Genomic DNA, 22,683 nt, shown 5'->3' with positions numbered 1-22,683 from the left:
CCTCCCTTCTTTCTTTCCTTTTCTCCAGTCTTCCCTTCCTTCTAGGGCTGTTCGATTAATCGATTTTAAATCGTAATCGCGATTATGTAATTAGAACGATGTTAAAACGCGAAACTCGTAAAATCGATTTTTCACTTTTTTTTATTTTTTTTTTATTTTATTTTTTTAATTGGAAATATAACTTACTGTATGTTTGCAAGTGCTGATTTGCTGATTTTTTTTTTTCAGAGATAAAACTTTATATTTTATTATATTTTTTAAAACTTTTTTTCAACTTATTTTACAGAGTTTTGCACTTTATTCATTCATTTTGGGGCAAATGTTCAATAAAAAAACAGCATATTTGAAATAATTTCTTTGCTTTTTGTCAATTCACAAAATAATCGTAAACGAAAATCGGATTTTGAGAGAAAAAAATCGAGATTTTATTTTTGGGAAAAATCGAACAGCCCTACTTCCTTCCATCTTTTCTCCCTTTCTTCCTTACTTCCTTCTTTCCTTCATTCCTTCTTTTCTCCCCTCACCCTCCCTTGACCCAAAGAACACAAGGGTTAAGCATTCATTCAAGCTAAGATGTGAATCTTTCTGACCAACATAGAGGTCACTGCAGCTCTTTAAACTATAAACAACACACATTTTTACACCATTTTCACCTAAATTATATACTATCTTTTATCCCTGTGTCATCGAGGAACAATAGAGACACAAAATACAAAAATTGGAATACTCATAGGACCATAAGGATTCAGGAAATGTATCACGTCTTAGCTTGAATGAATGCTTTAAAGGTCCCTTTAAAATGATAGCAAAGACAATATTGTGAAACATTGACAGATTTCCTACATGAGTCTAAACCAGGATGTGCAGCAGCATCTAAAATGTATTTTCTGAAGGGGAAGGGTAAGATCATGAGCTGATAACTATGATCCAGCTGTAGGGATGGGCGGTATGGACTAAAAAATGTATCACGATAATTTCTGGCATTTATCCCGATAACGATAAAAATGACGATTTAAAAAAAAAAAAAAAAAAAATACCAATTCAACTCCACCTTTTAACTATAAATCTATCACCACATTCAGTCTTTGGAGCCAAAACACTGCTCTAAAAAATACTAAATACTAAACTACACCAATTACATGTATCAACAGGAATTCTTTCTTTCTTTCTTTCTTTCTTTCTTTCTTTCTTTCTTTCTTTCTTTCTTTCTTTCTTTCTTTCTTTCTTTCTTTCTTTCTTTCTTTCTTTCTTTCTTTCTTTCTTTCTTTCTTTCTTTCTTTCTTTCTTTCTTTCTTTCTTTCTTTCTTTCTTTCTTTCTTTCTTTCTTTCTTTCTTTCTTTCTTTCTTTCTTTCATATTTTAGGAGATTCTTTCTTTCTTTCTTTCTTTCTTTCTTTCTTTCTTTCATATTTTAGGAGATTCTTTCTTTCTTTCTTTCTTTCTTTCTTTCATATTTTAGGAGATTCTTTCTTTCTTTCTTTCTTTCTTTCTTTCTTTCTTTCTTTCTTTCTTTCATATTTTAGGAGCTTTCTTTCTTTCTTTCTTTCTTTCTTTCTTTCTTTCTTTCTTTCTTTCTTTCTTTCTTTCTTTCTTTAAATCGACGTACCTTGTGCGTGGATTTAACACAGAACCATAAATCAGCTTTACACAAAAACTTAATCAACGGAAATTTATCATTTTTACCGTGAGATACAAATTCTTACCGTGGGGAATTTTTTTGACGGTTTATCGTGAACGGTAAAATATCACCCATTCCTATCCAGCTGCCACTCAGGAAGGTTATCATACCAAAATATCATCTACAGACATGGATCTTTTCAAAAATCATTAGTACGTTTTGTCACCTTGAGTGGAACTGACCAGTGAGATTTTGGGCTCTGGCCCTGGACTAATATAGTTGGTAAACTTGTCTGTTTCCCCCAGATGTGACCTGTTTCTGCTCTCTACACGCGTTTGTGACACATTGATGACGTTTTAGTCCGTCATCAAGGATCTTAGATGATGAGTTTTGGTAAATAAATAATAGTATGTAAACTTGGCTGTGTTTCCCCCCCATATATCAGAATCAGAAGAATCAGAATCATCTTTATTGGCCAAGTATGAACATGCCAGACAGAGAATTTGACTCTGGTTGTTTCGCTCACTGAACCCAGATTTAAATAGTTGCAAACAGTATCCAGATGTGACCTGGTTCTGCTCTTTAAACGTGTTTGTGACACATTGATGACATCTTAGTCCGTCATCAAATAATAGTTTGTAAACTTGGGTGTGTTTTCCCCCAGGTATCAGAATCAGGTTTATTGGCCGAGTTTGAACCTGCCAGACGGGGAATTTGACTCCGGTTGTTTCACTCACTGAACCAGATTTAAATAGTTGCAAACAGTAACCAGATGTGACCTGGTTCTGCTTACTAAACGTATTTGTGCCAAATTGATGACATCTTAAGGCTGAATTATGGTTCTGCGTCAAATCGACGCCATGCCTACGCCGCAGGTTGCGCTGTGTCGCGCAGCCCACGCCGTCACTGACGTGTACCTCCCAAAAATTGTAACTACGCGTCGAGGCGACACAGACCAAACGCAGACGAGAGGGCTGTGATTGGTTGGTTTCCGTGTACTTCCGTGCACTTCGCGGCCATCGGTTTTTTGTTTTGAAATGACAAAATAAAAATAGAGAAATAATCCAAAATAATCTGTTTCCCATCTTTTGTTTTGATAATAAAAAACGGAAAACGGATCGTTATCCGTTATCTGATTTCATTGATGTGTTTGAAAATCAAAATTGGGAATTAAAACAGGAAGTGGAAAACTCTTTTCTCTATTTCCTATTCGTTTCCAACGGGAGGGGGCGGGGGGGCAGTATGTTAGAGTTCAGTTTATGTTATTGATTGGACGCAGTTTTTTTTTTTTTTTTGGACGCTGCAGCTGAACGGACTGTAACAACATCACTGCAGTGAAACATGAGTTTAATCTGTAATCTGTCTTCACTCCGTCATGAAACCGCAGTGATGTTGTGACAGTCCGTTCAGCTGCAGCGTCCAAAAAAAAGCTGCGTCCAATCAATAACATGTACTGAACTCTAACCCCCGCCCCCCCCGTTGGAAAGGAATAGGAAATAGAGAAAAGAGTTTTCCACTCGCTGTTTTGATTCCCAATTTCGATTTTCAAACACATCAATGAAATCAGAAAACGGATAATGGATAACGGATAACGATCAGTTTTCCGTTTTTTATTATCAAAACAAAAGATGGGAAACGGATTATTTTGGATTATTTCTCTATTTTGATTTTGTCATTTCAAAACAAAAAAACGGATGGCCGCGAAGTACACGGACCGGTTTGCTTGGAAGCAATGCATTTCCGGTTTCCGGTTTGAAGCAGTCGTGAACTTTCAGCGCTCTTTTCTTCGTTTATGTGTGATTTTTTATATTTTTTTTTCTCGTTTCGTTTTGTTTTGGTTTTTTGCACAATAGTTGTCCTTATCTCTTTGATTAACTGTGACCGGAAAAGTCGGATAAACCATTCAGGAAAAGATCGCGACATAGCGGTCACGGGGGGTACTGCACCGCGGAGAAATGGAGAGACGGAGAAGTCCGAAGGTTCACGACGGCGTCACGGTGACGGCGTGTGCTCTGCGTTGGTTTGACGCAGAACCATAACTCAGGCTTTAGGCCCACTTCCGTCAGTTTTGGTAAATAAATAATAGTTTTGTAAACTTGGCTGTGTTTCCCCCCCCAGATGTGACCTGGTTCTGCTCTTTAAACGTATTTGTGACACATTGTTGACATCTTAGTCCAACTTCCGTCATCACTGATCGTAGATGTTGAGTTTGGGTAAATAACACCTGCTTGTGTGGGATCGATGCAGCGGCTGGTGAAGATAAATCCATGAGTAAGGTCTTTTAGGGTTTTTCTCATTGCAGTTTTGTAAAGTTTTGTGATTGGATCTGCAAGCTCAGACCCAACATTCACCCTGTGCAGGTTTCTGACGCCGCACGGACCCGTGTGGCGTTAGAAACATCGTCACAGGTGTGTACGGACCTTCTGGACCACAAAACGGCTTATAAAACGAGAAGGTTTCCAGTCACCGTGTTGATAAACGTCACGTCTTTAGGTCGGTTTCCTCTCTGCTCCTCCATAACGGACCTACTGATAAGCTCCCGTTGGTTACTGTTGCCGAGGCAGATGATGCACGGGGGCAGACCGTCGTTATTTACGCTCAGCTACGATGTTAATGTGGTTGTTTTACATCCATCCTGATCAAATCTGTGCTGGAAGGGTTCTGAAGTGACCGTCTCACGCCGGAGGGGCTGCGGCGGCGGTTCCCGTCTCACGCGGCGAAATCAGGAATACCGTTTAGTAGGAATGGGTGATATTTTACCGTTCACGATATACCGTCAAAAAAATTCCCCACGGTAAGAATTTTTCATCTCGCGGTAAAAAGGATAAATTCCCGTTGATGACGTTTTTGTGTAACAAACATGGCGGAAGGCGGATCTGAAAGCGAGGAGCTCGTTGTTAAACGAGGTTCCAGCTCCAGAACTGGTTTGGATTTAAAAAGAGACGAGGAGCAAACATCATCTATTATGTGCAGAGTCTGCAAAAACAGAAGGAAATGGTTGTTACGTTTGACTATTACGAAAAAAAAATTGCAATAGGATCTCATTTGTGGCATGTTCCAACCACAGGTTAATTTGCACATTTTATTTATATTAGAAGAGGTCATCACTGATAGGATTTTATTTTCAGTGAACTTTTATTTATTTGTACCGTTTCTTTATTTATCAGGTTGTATTTTTTTCTACTTTGTGATTTTATAAGCTAAGAAAACTTGTTTTGGGGGCTCCAAAGACTGAATGTGGTGATAGATTTATAGTTAAAAGGGTGGAGTTGAATTGGTATTTTTTTTATCGCAGTTTTTATCGTTATCGGGATAAATGCCAGAAATGATCGTGATACATTTTTTAGTCCATACCATCGTCTTGGAAGTAACTGGAAGTTACTCGTGTCATTTGTTGATGGTTTTTTCCAGGATTCTGATTGCATGACTTTATCTTCTCGTTACACTGCCCCCTGTAGGTTTGGCTGCTCATAGCACCTTAACAGTGTATTCATGCGGGTTCGTGTAAATCAGTGTTTCTCAACCCTGGTCCTCGTGGGCCCCTGTCCTGCATGTTTTAGATGCTTCCCTGCTTCAACACAACGTGATACAAGTACCTGTGTCATCAACAGAGCTGTGCAGACCTTGCTGACAATCTAATGAGGACCATTAATTAGAATCAGGTGTGTTGGTGCAGGGAAACATCTAAAACATGCAGGACAGGGGGTCCCAAGGACCAGGATGGAGAAAAACACTGGTGTAAATGATGGTTTTTTTCAAAACGAAGAGGGGGAAATATCCGTTTTTGTAAATACCCGGCTACGTGTAAACGTGGCCTAAGTCGTTTGTTTTGTTAGTTTGTTTGTAGAGGAGAAGGCATTAAGAACATGCAGGACTGGTCTACAGAAGATGAGGAACGGAACTGAAGCAGCTTGTTTACGTTTTTTTACGCCGACGGGTTTTGTTTTGTTTGGGATGTTCAGAATGAAAAGTCTGTGACGCAAACAAACCCGGCGGTTGTTCCAGCGGTTGTGCAATCCCTCCACATGAATGAACATTTCCTTTCTTCTGCTCGGAGGACCGCTGGACTTGTTTTGACTTGACAAAGTTTCCCGACCGGGTCCCGAGTTCACAGCACGAGCCTGCAGCTGCAGGCGGCTGCACTGGGGTCGGTTGGTTGCTTGTTTGTTTGATTGTAAAAGCCTGAGGCGTCTGAGCCCGTGAGCAGACGTGGGTTGAGGTGGTCGTGGTTTTAGCGTCTCTGGGACGTGGAGGTCCAGGATCAGGATCAGGGGTCCGATTCACAAAACATTCTTAAGAAAAAAAATCTTCTGAAGTGTCATTTTTTTCTTAAGTTCAGTCTTAAAAAGAAAAAAGAGAAGAAGTCATATTCTCCAAAAAAGTTCTAAGTATTTTCTCAGAATCAGAAAAGGGTTTATTGCCAAGTTTGTTAACACACACAAGGAATTTGTTGTGGTGATTGGTGCAATACAGTAAAAATAAAAATAAAAATATAAAAGCAAACAAGTATATGGAGATAAAAAAGATAGAATAAAGTAAAATGTATAAACAGAAATGTACAATATGAGGATTAAAAAGTGCTGGATATGAATCTTTACAAAAAGTGACGTAGGATGACAGATAAAATGTATAATGAACAATGAACAATATAGACAGAAACTTTCTCAACTTTCTTCTTAAGTTTCTTCTTAAGAAAAAACTTAAGAATAAATTGTATTCTTGAAATAAAAGTTCTCAAATTTGTTCTTGATTTTTTTCTCAACTTTAAGACAACCTTGACCTGTCTTAAAATTTCTTCTGTGAAAAGGTAATAATAATAATAATAATAATAATAAGCCTCTAATATCACCTTTTTCAACACATTTTAGACAAGTTTAGATTAGTAGGTCATAGTTTGAGGATATACTTTGTAATTAATTACACAAAGAGCCTGTTAACTGTTTGTTAGCATGTTAGTTAGCGTGGTAGTTAATTATTATTCATTTTCACCAATTTTTTTCACACATTAATCTCATCCACCATAACCTTGAAAAGTTCCTGCATCTTTTTCTCCTTCTCCATGTTTAGTGAGTGACTGACGGTTAAGACCAAACTACCTATAAATGTTGTTTTTTGGCGCGTGCAATGCAATGACATATTTTAAGAAGTTCTTAAGTAGGAAAAATAAGAAATTCGTAAGAAATGACTTTGACTTAAAATGACTGATTTTAGATCTTAAGACATTTCTTAAGATCATATTGGTGAATCCGGCCCCCGGGTCTGGGACGAGCGGAGGATCAGGATCTGGGGTCGGATTCACCAATATGTTCTTAAGAAATGTCTTAAGATCTAAAATTAAGAAGTTCATAAGAAAGTTCTTAAGTGCAATTCCTCAATATTTTCTTAAGAATTGTCTTAAGAACTGTCATTTCTTACGAATTTCTTATTTTTCCTACTTAAGAACTTCTTAAAAAATGTCATTGCACGCGCCAAAAAAACATTTATAGGTAGTTTGCGTCTTAACCGTCAGTCACTCACTAAACATGGAGAAGGAGAAAAAGAGATGCAGGAACTTTTCAAGGTTATGGTGGATGAGATTAATGTGCGAAAAAAAAATACTATTGGGGAAAATTAATAATAATTAACTACCACGCTAACTAACATGCTAACAAACAGTTAACAGGCTCTTTGTGTAATTAATTACAAAGTATATCCCCAAACTATGACCTAAACTTGTCTAAAATGTGTTGAAAAAGGTGATATTAGAGTCTTACTTTTCACAGAAGAAATTTTAAGACAGGTCAAGGTTGTCTTAAAGTTAAGAAAAAAGTCAAGAACAAATTTGAGAACTTTTATTTCAAGAATACCATTTATTCTTAAGTTTTCTTAAGAAGAAAGTTGAGAAAGCACTTAAGAACTTTTTTGGAGAATAGGACTTCTTCTCTTTTTTTCTTCTTAAGACTGAACTTAAGAAAAAAATGACACTTAAGAAGATTTTTTTTCTTGAGAATGTTTTGTGAATCCGGCCCCAGGTTCTGGTTCTGGGACGTGGAGGTCCAGGATCAGGATCAGGTTCTGGGACGAGTGGAGCGGCAGAGCGGCAGAGCGACGGCCTGGGAGAGTTCAGGTCGCTGGTATTCCAGGGATTCCTCTGTGGTGATGTAAACAGAAAACATCCCCCTCCCTCCCGTCCTCTTCCACACCCTCAGACTCTCCAAGTTGTTGCCCTTCCTATCACTCCGTCCTCTTTTGTGTGTTTCTTTTTCACAGGTCGGGGTTGGGGGAGTCGGAGGGGGTTGGGGTTGGAGTCGGGAGTGAAAGCTTTAAGTTGAACAAGCTCTGTTTGTTTCCGTCCTCGCAGATTAGCAACATAGCAACTGCGTTTTTTGTTTTTTTTTTCCTCCCCGAGTTCAGGCCTCATTGTTCTTTCAAGAGAAAAATGAGGTTATAAAGGAGGCTTCTGTAAGTGTAAGCTGGGGGGGGGGTTACCACGGCAACGTAAACACAGCTCCCACCCCACGGCACTAACACCGACCAGCAGGGGTTAAAGGAGGACCGTCTCCGGAGCTGGATCTGCTTAGAAACGGGTTTACAAAGATATTTAACCTCCTCCGCTTCTCTGATCAACATTGATTCATTATTTGGTCTGAGACTCTTTAAATGGAGGCTGTGAAATTTAGAGTTGATGAATGCAACAAGCTTCAGACGTCCGTGGATGGTAATTTACAGGACTGTCTTAGAAAATTTGAATATTGTGCTAAAGTTCTTTATTTTTCTGTAATGCAATTTAAAAAAAAAAAAAAAAAAAAAAAAAAAAAAAAAAAAAAAAAAATACATTCTGGATTCATTACAATCAGCTGAAATATTGCAAGCCTTTTATTATTTTAATATTGCTGATTATGGTTTACAGTTTAAGATTAAGATTCCCAGAATATTCTAATTTTTTGAGATAGAATATTTGAGTTTTCTTAAGCTGTAAACCATGATCATATTAAAAATAATAAAAGGCTTGCAATATTTCAGTTGATTTGTAATGAATCCAGAATGTGACATTTTTGTTTTTTGTAATTGCATTACAGAAAATCACAATATTCAAATTTTCTGGGACAGTCCTGTATAGTAATAGTTTTAGGCCCTGTTTACACGGAGCAAAAACGGTGGTGTTTTCATGCGTTTTGGCCGTTCGTTTACACGAAAACGGAGCTCAAAGTCACCAAAAACGATAATTTCTGAAAACTCCGGCCAAAGTGGAGATTTTCAAAAACTCAGTTTTCACGTTTGCGTCTAAACAGAGAGAAACGGTCATTTAGGCTTCAGAACGTCACATTATGCAACAGAAACGTCACCAGCGTCATGTGTGCGACCTGTGTTTACAATTAGTTTGGCCACCGTCAATATTTTCTTGTATTTTACCTGTTTTATATTCTAAAGTCACACTTAAAAGTAACTCCACTTCTCTGTCACTCCAAACCAAAGACTCTCGTTCCGTCTTGGAAGTAAAGCCTGAATTATGGTCCCGCGTTAAATCAACGCAGAGCCTACGGCGTAGGGTACGCGGCGATGCGCGCCGTACGGTGTGCGCCGCGTACCCTACGCCGTAGGCTCTGCGTTGGTGTAACGCGGGACCACAAATCAGCCTTAACTGGAAGTTACTCGTGTCGTTTGTTGATGTTTTTTCCAGGATTCTGATTGGCTGGCATGACGTTAACAGCGTATTTATGCGGGTTCGTGTAAACAAAGAGATTTTGAAAACGATCTCGTGTAAACGATGGAATTTTTCAAAACGTAGAGGGGGAAATATCCGTTTTTGTAAATACCCGGCTATGTGTAAACGGGGCCTTAGTGATGTCTTAAGTGAAAGATGGACATTTGGTTCAAAAATGCATCTCTTAACCAACTTTGCTGCCGGTCGCCGTGGTGATGCATGGGCTGTAGTGTTTACCTGGTGCATGTGCAACTATCAGCAGAGATAGGGAGGGAAGGAGATGCCCCACTCTGTTGGGAAACCCTGTGGTGACTGTCAGGATGGGAATGAAGATGATGCATCACTCTGTTAGTTTTTTCATCAACTAGTGTTGTTTTTGTCAGCCTTGTTTTAGTTTGAGTCTAGTCTTTAGGTCAAGCTATCATTTTAGTTTTTATTAGTTTTAGTCACGTTCATTCTCCTTTTAGTCGAGTGAAGTTTCAGTCCACTAAAAGTCTGAGCATTTTAGTTTTATTTTAGTCAGAATTGTCCATTTTAGTCTAAGATTGTATTGATCCAAACCCATTTTACAATTCAAACAAGGTTATCTTATTATTATTTTATTGTTACCTTATAGACTCAAGAATACATTCATTCCAGATACAGAAGACTCTGATTTGAGTTTACAACATATTTATTTTTCCGCATTTCTCCCCGTCTTTCTCTTTTTCGACGACACATTGGGTTTTCTTTTCCACATCTATGTAGGAAAGTGGATCCAAAGATGGATCTTCTTCTTCTCCAGCCCCAGAGAAGAAAGTGAAGGCACATTTTAGCAGAGTTTTTACTTTGTAATCTACATTTTTGTCTCGTTTTTATTCCTCTACGATATTGCATTATATATAATATATTATATTAGGGCTGGGCGATATGGACCAAAAGTCATATCTCGATATTTTCTAGCTGAATGGCGATACTCTACATATATCGATATTTTTTCTGTGCCATAATTGGGGTTTCCCCCAAAGCATTATAGCATAGCATCTCTGTTAGCATCTCTGTTAGCTTCATTTTTTTCTGAGGCAAACCCTTAAAAAAACAGTCCGTTTTAATACAAAGCCTCGTGCCAAATGTCACACAGGTTCCTTTATTAACAGAGGTCTGCACAATATCAAAATGTATAAAACAAATGAAATAAAAATAAACTGCCTGCATATATAGAATAAAAATGCTTCTTGAATAAAATAAAACAAATATCCCTTTCCTGCATAACAATTAAATTAAAATACACTGTACAATTAATACAATGTAGACAGTGACAGGCAGACTTTTCCACTGAGGTTGACAGTTGTGCAAATAACAAAACATTTGTGCAAATCTCAAATAAAACATTCAAGTCAATTTGTCACAAAATAAGCTATATCAAAATCCTTAAAAAAAAAACTTTTTTTTTTAAATCGATATAAACGATATTGTCTCTTACCATATCGTGTTTCAAAATATATCGATATATATTAAAGTCTCGATATATCGCCCAGCCCTATATTGTATTGTATTATAATATATTATATTATACATTGCGTTATCGTCACATGACCAGCATTTTCGTTGCGTCTCGTCTCATTTTCCTCAGGTGATAAAGGTTCGTTGACGACGATGTTTAGTCATAATTTTCGTTGACGAGAGCAGCTTTACTCTCCGGGCTTCTCTTCTTGTGTTTTCATGAAAAACCGACCAGTTTGAACGGGAGTTAACACATTCACGATAAAGCACGGCCGTTATAATCAAAAGGTCTTTCTGAATCAGTGGTGAAGGTTTTTTTGACAGCAGGGGGGAAGATGAAGCAGCGAGCGGCTTTGATGCTCGGCTGCTGATATATATTTAGATTCTGTCGGCCGTCAGACGGATCTGATGCCACGACTCTGTCACAGCTACAGAAAAGACTTCCTGGGAAGCGTCTCCCTTTTCAGCATCCGACCCCCCCTCCTCGCTGAGACGTAACCGTCGGCGACGCGGTTCTGTCGGCAGATGCCAGCTCTGAGAGTGTCTGGCAGCCGGAGAAAAGGAGCAACGAGAGAAAAGGCGCTGGTTCTGGCTCGTTCCTGCCCCGTCTCTGTGGCGCCGGGAGGTCCAGTCAGCCCTGTAAGAGGTCCGGTCCAGTCAGCCCTGTAACAGGTCCGGTCCAGTCAGCCCTGTAAGAGGTCCGGTCCGTCTCCCCCGAGCCGCCGGCCACGTTTGTTTCACCTCCGATCATCAAACGAAGTCGTGGAGGGATGAATGTCCCCGTTTCCTCCGTCGTGTCAAAGCAGAAACACGATTACACTCTCGGCTCTGCAACGACCCGTGAAACTCAGAGTTGGAGCTAGTGTTGTTTCTGTCAGCCTGTTTAAGTTTTATTTTTAGGGCCAATCCCAATACACCCCCTACTTTCTACCACTACCCCTAAAAAAGAAGCTGCAGATTTTAGGGCACTTGTAATCTTCCCAGGGCCCTGTCCCAATACTCCCACTACTCCTACTTTTCAGCACTACCTCTAAATTTTGCGTGCTACGTCACTGCGTGGTTTACGTTCGGGTACGTAAGCGACTGCATAGTTACGTTTGCACATACGTCACACCATATCAGGAAGCCCAGAGCTAAAAGCTGTTTTAATTTCCGCTGTATCGCTGTTAATATGCCACTTTATTAAGTTTTAATATTTTTTCGGGCGTAAAAGTAACCGTTAAGATCCTCAACCTGGGCTCAGTTTATCCAAATAACGCCTGTTGAGAAATTTGATCCGATGTTTTGGGAGAAGAGCTGCCGGTCCGGGGAGCAACAGCAGCCGGAGTACAGACGTGATCACCAGGTCAACCTGCGCCGTCATCCCGGGGAGAAACCTGCAGCTCTGGAAAATTACCACTGGCTGAAATAAATCATTTAGGAAGATAAATGTTTGTTTAATAGATGAAATCTAACAGTTGTAGCTACGCCTGTTAAGAAATTTGCTCCTAAAATTTCAGGATGAGAACAGCCTGCCGGATCGGGAGCTGATTTATGGGTCCGCGTTAAATCGGCGCAGAGCCTACGGTGTAGGGGACGGCGCGTGTCGTTGCGTAACCTACTTTTTTTTATTCAGTCCACAAATGACAACGAAAAGTCTTGTATCAGCCTTAGAATGAAGACAACACATGCTGCATCTAGCTATATTAGTTATAACTGGGGGAGATTTATTTTTTCATTATGCACTTCAAGAAAAAAGTGGAAATCTAAAAAAAAAAGTGGAAATGTTGAGAAAAAAGTAAAAATGTTGAGAAAAAAGTAAAAATGTTGAGAAAAAAGTTGAAATGTTGAGAAAAAAGTAAAAATGTCAGAAAAAAGTCAAAATGTCGATAAAAAAGTTGAAATGTTGAGAAAAAAGTAAAAATGTCGAGACAAAAGTAAAAATGTCGAGAAAAAAGTTGAAATGTTGAGGAAAAAGTAAAAATGTTGAGAAAAAAGTAAAAATGTTGAGAAAAAAGTAAAAATGTTGAGAAAAAAGTCGTAATGTCGAGGAAAAAGTCGAAATGTCGAGATTAAAAAGGAAAGGAAAAAGAGAAAAAAAAAAGAAAAAAAAAGAAGAAAAAAAGGTCCAACATTTTTGAAAAAGCTCCAGGAGCCACTAGGGCGGCGCTAAAGAGCCGCATGCGGCTCTAGAGCTGCGGGTTGCCGACCCCTGAACTAGATCAACTAGTGAGGATCGGAAATCCCTCGATCCGTAGGGACAGATTCATAGCCACTACACTAGTTTTCTCCACTCCCCCTAGGTGAAAAGAGGAATTGGGACACCACTACCCTCACGGGAACGTGCAAAATTTAGGGGTAGTGATGAAAAGTAGGGGTAGTGGGGGGATTGGGGCTGGGCCTTAGTCACGTTCATCCTCCTAGTCGTGTCAAGTTTCAGTCGACTAAAAGTCTGAGCATTTTAGTCTCATTTTAGTCAGAATTGTCCAGGACCATTTTAGTCTAGTTTTAGTCAAAGATTGTATTTAGCCAAACCCATTTTACAATTCAAACAAGGTTATCTTATTATTATATTATTGTTACCTTATAGACTCAAGAATACATTCATTCCAGATACAGAAGACTCTAGTTTGAGTTTACAACATATTTATTTTTCCGCATTTCTCCCCATCTTTTTCTTTTTCGACGAAACATTGGGTTTTCTTTTCAGAGGAAACTACTGAAAACATGGACATTAAGGATCTTTGGTAGAACATTTCGTCTCGTTTTGGTCAACGAAAATGAAGACACATTTTAGCAAATGTTTTTATTTTGTAATCTAAATTTTAGTCTCGTTTTTATCCGTCTACTACATTGCATTATATATTTAATTATCGTTATCGTCACATGACCAGCATTTTCGTCTCGTCTTGTTTTCCTCAGGTGATAAAGGTTCGTTAACGAAAGCAACTTTAGTTGGAGGGTGAAGATGAGACTGCAGATCTTTAGTTGCTCGTTAATTAAAAAAAACAAAACAAACAACAAACGGCTCTTTATTTGGAATATTTATACGTGAATGGGAAAAGTTGGCACCGTAAGTCTTCTCTCCGTCGGGCTGAAGCGACGCCAGAGTTTACTGGGTGAACTTTCATCGACCCCCGGGGAGTTTCCTGAAGGAAACATGAGCAGAAAACTCCTGAGGGAGGAGAGGAGGATGGAGACAAAGGGATATGTGTGTGCAGTAATAGTCTCAGTGGAGGTGATGCAGGTGTGAAGAATAGATCCGTCTGTAAGTCCTTTGAGTCCAGATGTGGGTGTGGATCAGAATCACATTTATCACGTTAATCACGATGGGGGACAGTTTATTTGTCCTCAGCAGCTGTAACTTTTCCATATTGCACAAAATATTGAAAATGTCTCCTGATATCAACACGTAGAGAAACAAAGTACCGTATTTTCTGCACTATAAGACTTAAAATTCTTAAATTATCTCAAAAATCACTAAAATCCAGGATGCCTTATGTATGAATGTTGTTGTGTTTACTGACCCCAGACCAGTTGAGAAATCTGTCAACATGTTTCAGTTACTTTAGTAGCGACGAAGCCGCTCCGCTTGATGTCGGTCCTTGGTTGGATACGGGTTGTAACATCAGACATTGTTAGATAACTAATTATGCAGCGCTGCAAGCAACCATCATCCAACATCTAGTCCACGTTACTTTACTGTAATTAGACGTCAACGTCAGGTTTTTAGAGGAAATCCAGTTTTCAAATCTACATCATAATCAGTTTTAATCAAATGTTGGAATACAACGTGGTTCCAACCTCACACTAACTTCAGGTGTCTGATATCGCAGGCAACGATGAACCAATCAGAAAACAGGACTCTTAGCTTCTCCTCTTTTTATTGGTGGATTCGTGGAAGACGAATGATTTAAAATGTGGAAGTATTTTTCTGTTTTAGTTACAACTGAACCATATTATTGTATTATGAATGAGTTCGACTAACCAGCTTTATATATGTTTTATCGTGCGCCTTATAACCCGGTGTGCCTTATGGTCCATAAAATATGGTACAACATAAATAACCACCAGTTTCTGGCATGTGCAGCATTTATTTATGTTATTTATTTGGTTGCTTTTTTTTAAATTTCTGTGTTTTTATTCTAAGAAACCATTTTATTGTCGTACAAATACATTTCCGGTTATTCAATGACCTAAATCAGGGGTGTCAAATGTGTGGCCCGCATGCGGCCCGAGAGAGGTTTTCATGCGGCCCGCGAGAAGTTTCCAACACAAAATAACCGAAATGTTAATTTACTAAAAAGGAAGGCATAAATAATTGCCATGAATCGCAGCATATCCGATAATATATTTCTTCTACAAATCCATCGTTTTTTGCTTTTTTGCTGACCAAGATTTTGCTTTTGATTAAATTTCCTATAAAAAAGCTAAATATTAAAAAAAACATACTTGTTTCTGTTTATCTTTGTAAAATGATATTAAAAGTATCTTACATAATTGGAAAAAAAACGAGAAATTTCAAGAAAAGATCCTGAAGAAATATATTCTACATAATTAGAGTGTAAACAAAGTGCATATTTCCTTTAAAATTAACTAAACTGATATTGGATTAGATAACAATAGTAAAAAAAAAGAATTAGAGAAAACATTTTCCACACCGTTTTTGTTATTTTGAGCATGCGGCCCGCGAGAAAAAAATTGGTCAAATCCGGCCCGCCAAGCAAAATGAGTTTGACACCCCTGACCTAAATGGTTTCGCCCTAAACCGGCGTGACGCCGAGCGTCTTGTTCTGCTCCTCTGTTTTAGTTACAACTGAACGATATTCTGAGTTAATGTGAACGAGTTGAATGTAGATGGACTTACAAGACTGTTTTGTTTGGCTTTATAAATGTTTTATCATGTGCCTTATGGTCCATAAAATATGGTATGACATAAATAACCACCATTTTCTGGCATGTTTAGCATTTATTTATTTATTTATTTATTTTGTTGTTTTTATTCTATGAAACCATTTTGGTGTTGTACAAATACCTTTCCGTTTATTCCATGACCTAAATGGTTCCCGCTGTCCCGTCTTCTCTGCAGCTGCACGTTCCGGTTCCCCAGCACCAACATCAAGATCGCCTTCACGGCTCTGTCCAGCGGGAAGAAGCTGAAGCGCGAGGCGCCCGAGTCGCCGGTGAAGGCGGTGCAGCCGAACATCTCCCCCCTCACCATCAACATTCCCGACAACATCGCCCACCTCATGAGCCCGCTGCCGTCGCCGACCGGCACCATCAGGTACCGGTTCCCGGGCCCGCGGGGTTTAAACCAACTTTATAAAATATAGTCCTGTATTGATCCCCAGAGGGGAAATTCAATCCGTGTATCATTCGTTCTTTCCATTTTCAATTGGCAATTAAAAATCAAAACATGAAAAAGTGACAAACGAAAAAAATAACTGAAAAACGTCTGGTTTTTCATATTTCAACTTTAGGCACAGATCAAAAATACGAAATAGAAAAACGGGCCACAGGACTGAATTTGATTTTAATATTTAATTGGTCGGGTTTACGTGACCCGGCGGTTCTACATCCATGGTACGCGGCAGTTCGGGTAACCATGGCTACCATGGCGGCGCTGGAACAACAGATTAAGGATTATTTTTTAAAGATTGATTAAGGACTTGTTCCACAGCGGTTTGATGTACAAACACATTTCCTGCACGTTGCAGCAGATGTGTCTCCTGCAATGCTCAGAAATGAGCGTCAGAAGATTCTGTGCTCGGCATGATCTGAGGAGAAAAAGACATATCAGACGCAGAGCTGGAGAGCGCTTTGATTCAATCTATTTATGAGGTACGTTTTTATTCAGATGTCCACAGTATATTGCAAATATTATATAGCAACCCGACCTTCTCCATCATGCACCCCCAGTGAAGACAGATAGTCATGAACTTTCAGCCACATGATGGTTCTGTCTGACACGGGATTACACATTTACTGTCAGTGTTTGCTATATAATATATAATATTTGCAATATACTGTGGACATCTGAATAAAAACGTACCTCATAAATAGATTGAATCAAAGCTCTCCAGCTCTGCGTCTGATATACGTCTTTTTCTCCTCAGATCATGCCGAGCACAGAATCTTCTGACGCTCATTTCTGAGCATTGCATGAGACACATCTGCTGCAACGTGCAGGAAATGTGTTTGTGCGTCAAACCGCTGTGGAACAAGTCCTTAATCAATCTTTAAAAAAGAATGCTTAATCTGTTGTTCCAGCGCCACCATGGTAGCCATGGTTACCCGAACTGCCGCGTACCATGGATGTAGAACCGCGCACAGAGCCATTTCCGGGTCACGTAAACCCGACCACTAAATATAAAAATCAAATTCAGTCCTGTGGCCTGGGTCCGTGTATCTTTTGGTCATTTGATTTTTCCATCATGAGTGGGAATCAAAAAACAAAAAACGATTGGTTTATTTGATTTTCCTTTTAAAACAAAAAACAAATATTGAATTACACTGCATTTTTTCTTTTTCTGTGTTAATATGATTTAACAAAGATTCAAAATACGCTTTTGAAAAAACGAACCAAAAACAACCGTTTATTCATATTCAGTGCAGTGTTTGGCGGGTGTGCTTGTGAGAACTGGGGTCCCTGGAGGTCCAAGAGGCAAAGGGAAAGCCCAAGTAGCCTATCCCCCGTACCGGGACGTGGTCCCGGTCTTGGCCGGGTGCAGTGCAGCGTTTGGCGGGCTGGGTGTGAGTGTCTGGGGTCTCTGGGTGCCTGGGTCCGGTCCAGGGTCTCCCTGGATCCTGGCCACTTTTGCCCGATTTTCAGACACTTTGGCCGGCTACCGAGAGGGAGGCGCGGCAACCCCCCGGTGGTCGGGGGGAGCAGCGCCGCAGAGGCGGGCCTGAAGGACGGGGGAACCGCCCGACCGCGAGCCGGCCGTGAAGCCGGGAGCGGCGGGGGCCCTCGATGTCAGGCCGCGGTTGCCAGTCGGTCTGGAGGTGGTTCGGAGGTGGTTCGGAGGCGGGGGGGGGGGGGGTCGCAGCGTGACGCCCGGGGCCGAGGGGGAGCCCGGGGAGCGGACACAGGCGGCTGGAAGAAGCCCGGAAGCATCACAGAAAAACCGGCGTTTCTGTCTTAAAAGCCGGCCAAAGTGTCTGAAAATTGGGCGAAAGTGGCCAGGACCCAGGCACCCAGGAGTCCCGGGACCCGACCCAGGCACCCAGAGACCCCAGACACTCACACCCAGCCCGCCAAACGCTGCACTGAACCTGGCCAGGACCGGGGACAGCTCTCGGTACGGGGACTTGTGCTCTTCAGGACCTCCAGGGACCCCCAGGACACAGACAGCCCGCCAAACACTGCAGCTCGCCGGGGACACCTCGCGCTACGGGGACATTGGCTCTCCAGGACCTCCAGGGACCCCAGTTCTCACAAGCACACCGCCAAACACTGCACTGAATATGAATAAACGGTTGTTTTTGGTTCGTTTTTTCAAAAGCGTATTTTGAATCTTTGTTAAATCATATTAACACAGAAAAAGAAAAAATGCAGTGTAATTCAATATTTGTTTTTTGTTTTAAAAGGAAAATCAAATAAACCAATCGTTTTTTGTTTTTTGATTCCCACTCATGATGGAAAAATCAAATGACCAAAAGATACACGGACCGGCCTGTTTTTCTATTTCGTATTTTTGATCTGTGCCTAAAATTGAAATATGAAAAACCAGACGTTTTTCCGTTTTTTGTGTTATAATAAAAAACAAAAAACAAAAAGTCACTTTTTCATGTTTTGATTTTTGATTGCCAATTGAAAATGGAAAGAACGAATGATACACGGATTGAAATTCAGTTGTTACAGCAGCTCAAAGTCAGAATCAAGTTCAGGACAACATGAACTCAGACTAAATAAACAATAAATATGAATTATAAGTATGAAAAATAAAAAAATACAGTAAAAAGAAACTGAAACTGAACAAGTGTACTGTTAACTGAATAAATGTACTATAAACATAGTAAGTACAATATAATAAATAGCGTGTTAATGTAGATTTAGTGGTTTAAAAGTGGTAAACAGCAGCGATCTGAGGTCCGTTTGTGGGAATCTTTACTAAATAGATGAAATAGGGAGTCAAATCAAGAAAATAAAATACCTGCAGCCTCTGAGACGTTTCCACTAGGGATGTTCCGATCCGATCACGTTGTTTCAGACTCTAATGTAAATCAAACGTTGCATCCCGATCAGGGACAGAAATATATTTTATTCTCATTATTTTGATCAAACAGAAGATGGAAAAAATGCCAAACCACTGGTGTATTTGTGGCCTGTTTCACATAAAGTGAGTTCAATAAAGGTGATTATTTTTGGTGATCTGCACAAAGCAGCGTTGCAGCGGAGGCAAATAAATACAAGTTAAGTTACAACGTTGACTGAAAACCAAACGAAGTATCGTCACTTCAAACCCAAACATTTTATCCTTTCAGCCAGAAAAGGACGGTAAGAAGTTAAGAGTCTAAAAAGCACATTACTGCCTTACTTTTACGACACTGTTGCACTTTTATTTGCTTATTTGTTTACATGTGTGCTGGGTATTTTAAGTTGAGCTGCTGTTTTTATTGAATTCAAATTCATGTTTAAATCTGCACTACTTTTACTATTTAGTAGTTGCACTATTATTACTTGATTGTTCCAGCTATCTCCTAGAGAACTGCTCTGTTTAAGAGCGAAATGATGAAATAAGGTGAATAAAATAAAAGATAAGGGATGTTGTGGAATTTATCAAACCAGTTCAGAAGTCCGCTTTGTGGTTTTTATGAGGTTTTATTGAGCCGGCGGTGAGCGTGTCTACACAGGCCAGAGGTCTGGTAGAAATGCTGACCTCGAGTGAGGTTGTAATCAGATTCTTATACAACAAGGAGTTTAACAAATGCAGGAATACACTAATCAGGCAAGAGACAAAAAGTAATTTACAGTCGGATGTGAATCGGGCCAAATGTCATTATCAGACATTTGGCATGACTGACACAGACCTCCAAATCACCCCATGGGGTGCTCTCTTGATTCCTGTCTGTTTGAACCAACTTCCAGGTGTCGGGATCTGCCCGGGGGGTAGGAAGTTGAGTAGCAAGTTGTAGCTTCCTCAAAAGGTCTTGAGTCCAGTTCAAAGCCCTGCAGGAGGTAGGACTGGGGCGACCTCCCCCTGCAGGGGGCCAAGCTGTCAAAATTCTTCATCAATTCACAATTTTTTTTTTTTTTTTTTCTTTTTGTTGAATTACAGTGGAGTATTTTGCAAGTGAACCTTAAACATGTGATCAGAAGTCAAATAACAACAAGCCAACAAAACAAATTCAAATATCAAGTAACCAACGTGTCCTAACTGTTCTTTAAAGCAATCAAAAAACTAGTTGCGACAGTTGTATGTAACGTTTTAGCAATGTCTTTCAAGTGATGCGTTATTTCTTGGACTGTGGCATTGCGGGTATAAATGTACAACATTCAGTTTTAATGACAGCACAAGTTCCCCCTTGAGAAGCTAATAAATCCATCATCCCTAAAGCAGTCATTTCTTGTGAGAGCATAGGCATGTCTTTTGCAGTGGTGTTGGCTAATCTTCAACTGCATGGGATAAATATCTTATCTGTTCCAAAGCTGCCATGACTCCGTAATTTGGAACGAGGGCACCAAAAAATCTTGTCCATGGTGTTTGTGTGTGTGTGTACAATTCTCTTCTAACAATGTGAACGATTCTCATGGCTGGTACCGCATGGCCCAGACCACATATTCCAGACCAACCGTTTGGAAGATATTCACAAGCCTTCACGCCACAAATCCAGTAAACATCCTTTGGTAGAGGTATGGAACAGCGATTAACCATTGTAGCAAGGTAGCTATAATAGTGGATTTTGGCTGGTTTTAGGCTTAACAAGCGGTTCTTCAGAAGGAGAGCATGTGGAGTCACAGTTTGGCCTGTGCTGCTCCTTTGCTCCCCTGCTCCCCTGCTCCCCTGCTCCTCTGCAGAGGTCCCAGGTGCTGGAGCTCAGCTACTTCCGGGCAGGAAGAAGAAGGAATCGGCTGGTTTCCGCTGCATGGTCGAGGAGTTGTGTTCTTGCAGTGGGATGCGTGGAACCAGGTTAGACGCCCCTCACACTTGACGGCGGTGTTGGTGGTGAGCAGGACGTGTTGAGGTTTAGACCAGCGAGGTTTCAGGGCGTTTTTCCGTCGGAACTCCCTGACACAGACCCAGTTGCCGGGTTGGAGGTTATGGCACGGTTTGTGACTAGGAGGAGACTGGACAGCTTTTACTTGTCTGTGGATTGACTGGACAGCAAAAGTTTAGAGTACAACAGAATGATATCATGGATTCATCCATGGCATGGAAGTCCATCTTCTTCATATATACAGAACTGAATTGCTTGGTATGGTCATAGGTCTACCCATAATCCTTTCATGAAGCGTGAGTTTTGTGCTTCCTAATGGGTGTTAACAGGTGTCAACATTGTCCATTTAAGTCCAGTTTAAAATTCTCTGCACATACAAAAACATTTTCATACATGAACATTTTCATACAAGAATAATTTCATATCCCTCACATAATGTCTATTTGCAGAGCTTCAAAAAAAATCACGGTGGGGGGAAGTGTTGATAATGTTTGCAATATTTTTATAGGATGCAAATCTTGGAGCTTATCAGTCTTTCAACACTATCTGACACATTCCCCCTTTTTCTCATCTGTGATTGCCAACTGTGATCAACTATTCACGTGTACAAGGATGTTGGTGCAACAACGCGGCCGTCGTTGCTGACCCACAAATTATTTACATTTTTACAACCATGGGAATGCTACAATCCGTTTTTCCTTCACCTCAGTAGTCTTCTTGTAGGAGAGCTACATCATTAGGAGAAACCAGGTCGTTAGCGGGTATAGAAGGGCAAAGTTTTACATAGACAGGTAAGCCAAATTTGGCAGTTTCTTTTGCTGCATGGTCAGCTGAAGCATTGCCTAGTGAAAACAGGGTTGGACTGGGTGTGGGCTTCACATTTAACAAAGCAATAGATGAAGGTAGTTGACAGGCTTGTAACAGTTCACCAATCAATTAACCACATTTATCTCCGAGGATGCGATAAATGCTCGGTTCGCCCACAATATATAAAATCTATAAGATACAATATACACAACCAAAAGCATATCTGGAATCTGTATAGATTGTAACAGTTTTACCTTTTGATCAGTATATAGTTTCATCTACTTGGGTGGAGCTGGAGAGGGGGGCGCTTTCAACAATTAAGAATTATCACAAATTGTATAACCTGCGTATGGTATTCCATTTTTATAAGCAGAGCCGTCAGTGAGGAAAACAGGAAAAGTCAGGACGAGTGTTAAAGACAGAGGTGTCAAAAGTATTCTCATTCATTACTCAGGTAGAGGTATAGATATTAGAGTTCAAAAATACTCCTGTAGAAGTTGAAGTATCAACTCAAAATTTATTTATTTTTATTTTTCTCAAGTAAAAGTATAAAGTACTGGTTTCAAAAGTACTTAAAGTATAAAAGTAAAAGTAATATAAGCGGGGAAAAACCATTAAGGCTAAAAGCCATTGAAAATGAATGCATCTTAGTATAATGCAAATATATTAAAGAACCATATATGTGCATTATTGAGCATTAACATGTGTTTCAGAGACCAGACACGTACAAACCAAATATGTTTATACTTCTCATCCAACCACAACCAAATTCACTCTATCCGGATGGCACAATTTAACTGGATAGTTTTTTTAAAGGCCGAAATGAAGTAGAGTAAGGAGGCTGTTTTTAAAACGTAAGGAGTAAAAAGTAAAGATAATTGCGTGAAAATGTAAGGAGTAAAAGTAAAAACCGTCTAAAAAATAATTACTCCTGTGAAGCATACACAACCAAA

At 39.9% G+C, this 22,683-nt stretch overlaps 1 protein-coding gene across 3 annotated transcripts in view; it reads left to right on the top strand.

Moving 5' to 3' along the window:
• Positions 1–22,683, top strand: part of foxk2b (forkhead box K2b) — a 49,141-nt gene that overhangs the window by 4,722 nt on the left and 21,736 nt on the right. For all 3 annotated transcript variants that reach the window (XM_061712748.1, XM_061712747.1, XM_061712746.1), the window contains exon 2: positions 15,852–16,046. In XM_061712748.1, coding sequence (XP_061568732.1) covers positions 15,852–16,046 — 195 coding nt within the window. The remainder of the gene's footprint in view (positions 1–15,851; positions 16,047–22,683) is intronic.

The sequence above is a fragment of the Cololabis saira genome, chromosome 21 (genome assembly GCF_033807715.1).
Source record: "Cololabis saira isolate AMF1-May2022 chromosome 21, fColSai1.1, whole genome shotgun sequence".
NCBI lineage: Eukaryota > Metazoa > Chordata > Actinopteri > Beloniformes > Belonidae > Cololabis > Cololabis saira.
The sequence above is the reverse complement of the archived record's forward strand: the minus strand, read 5'-3'. Positions and strand labels throughout refer to the sequence as shown.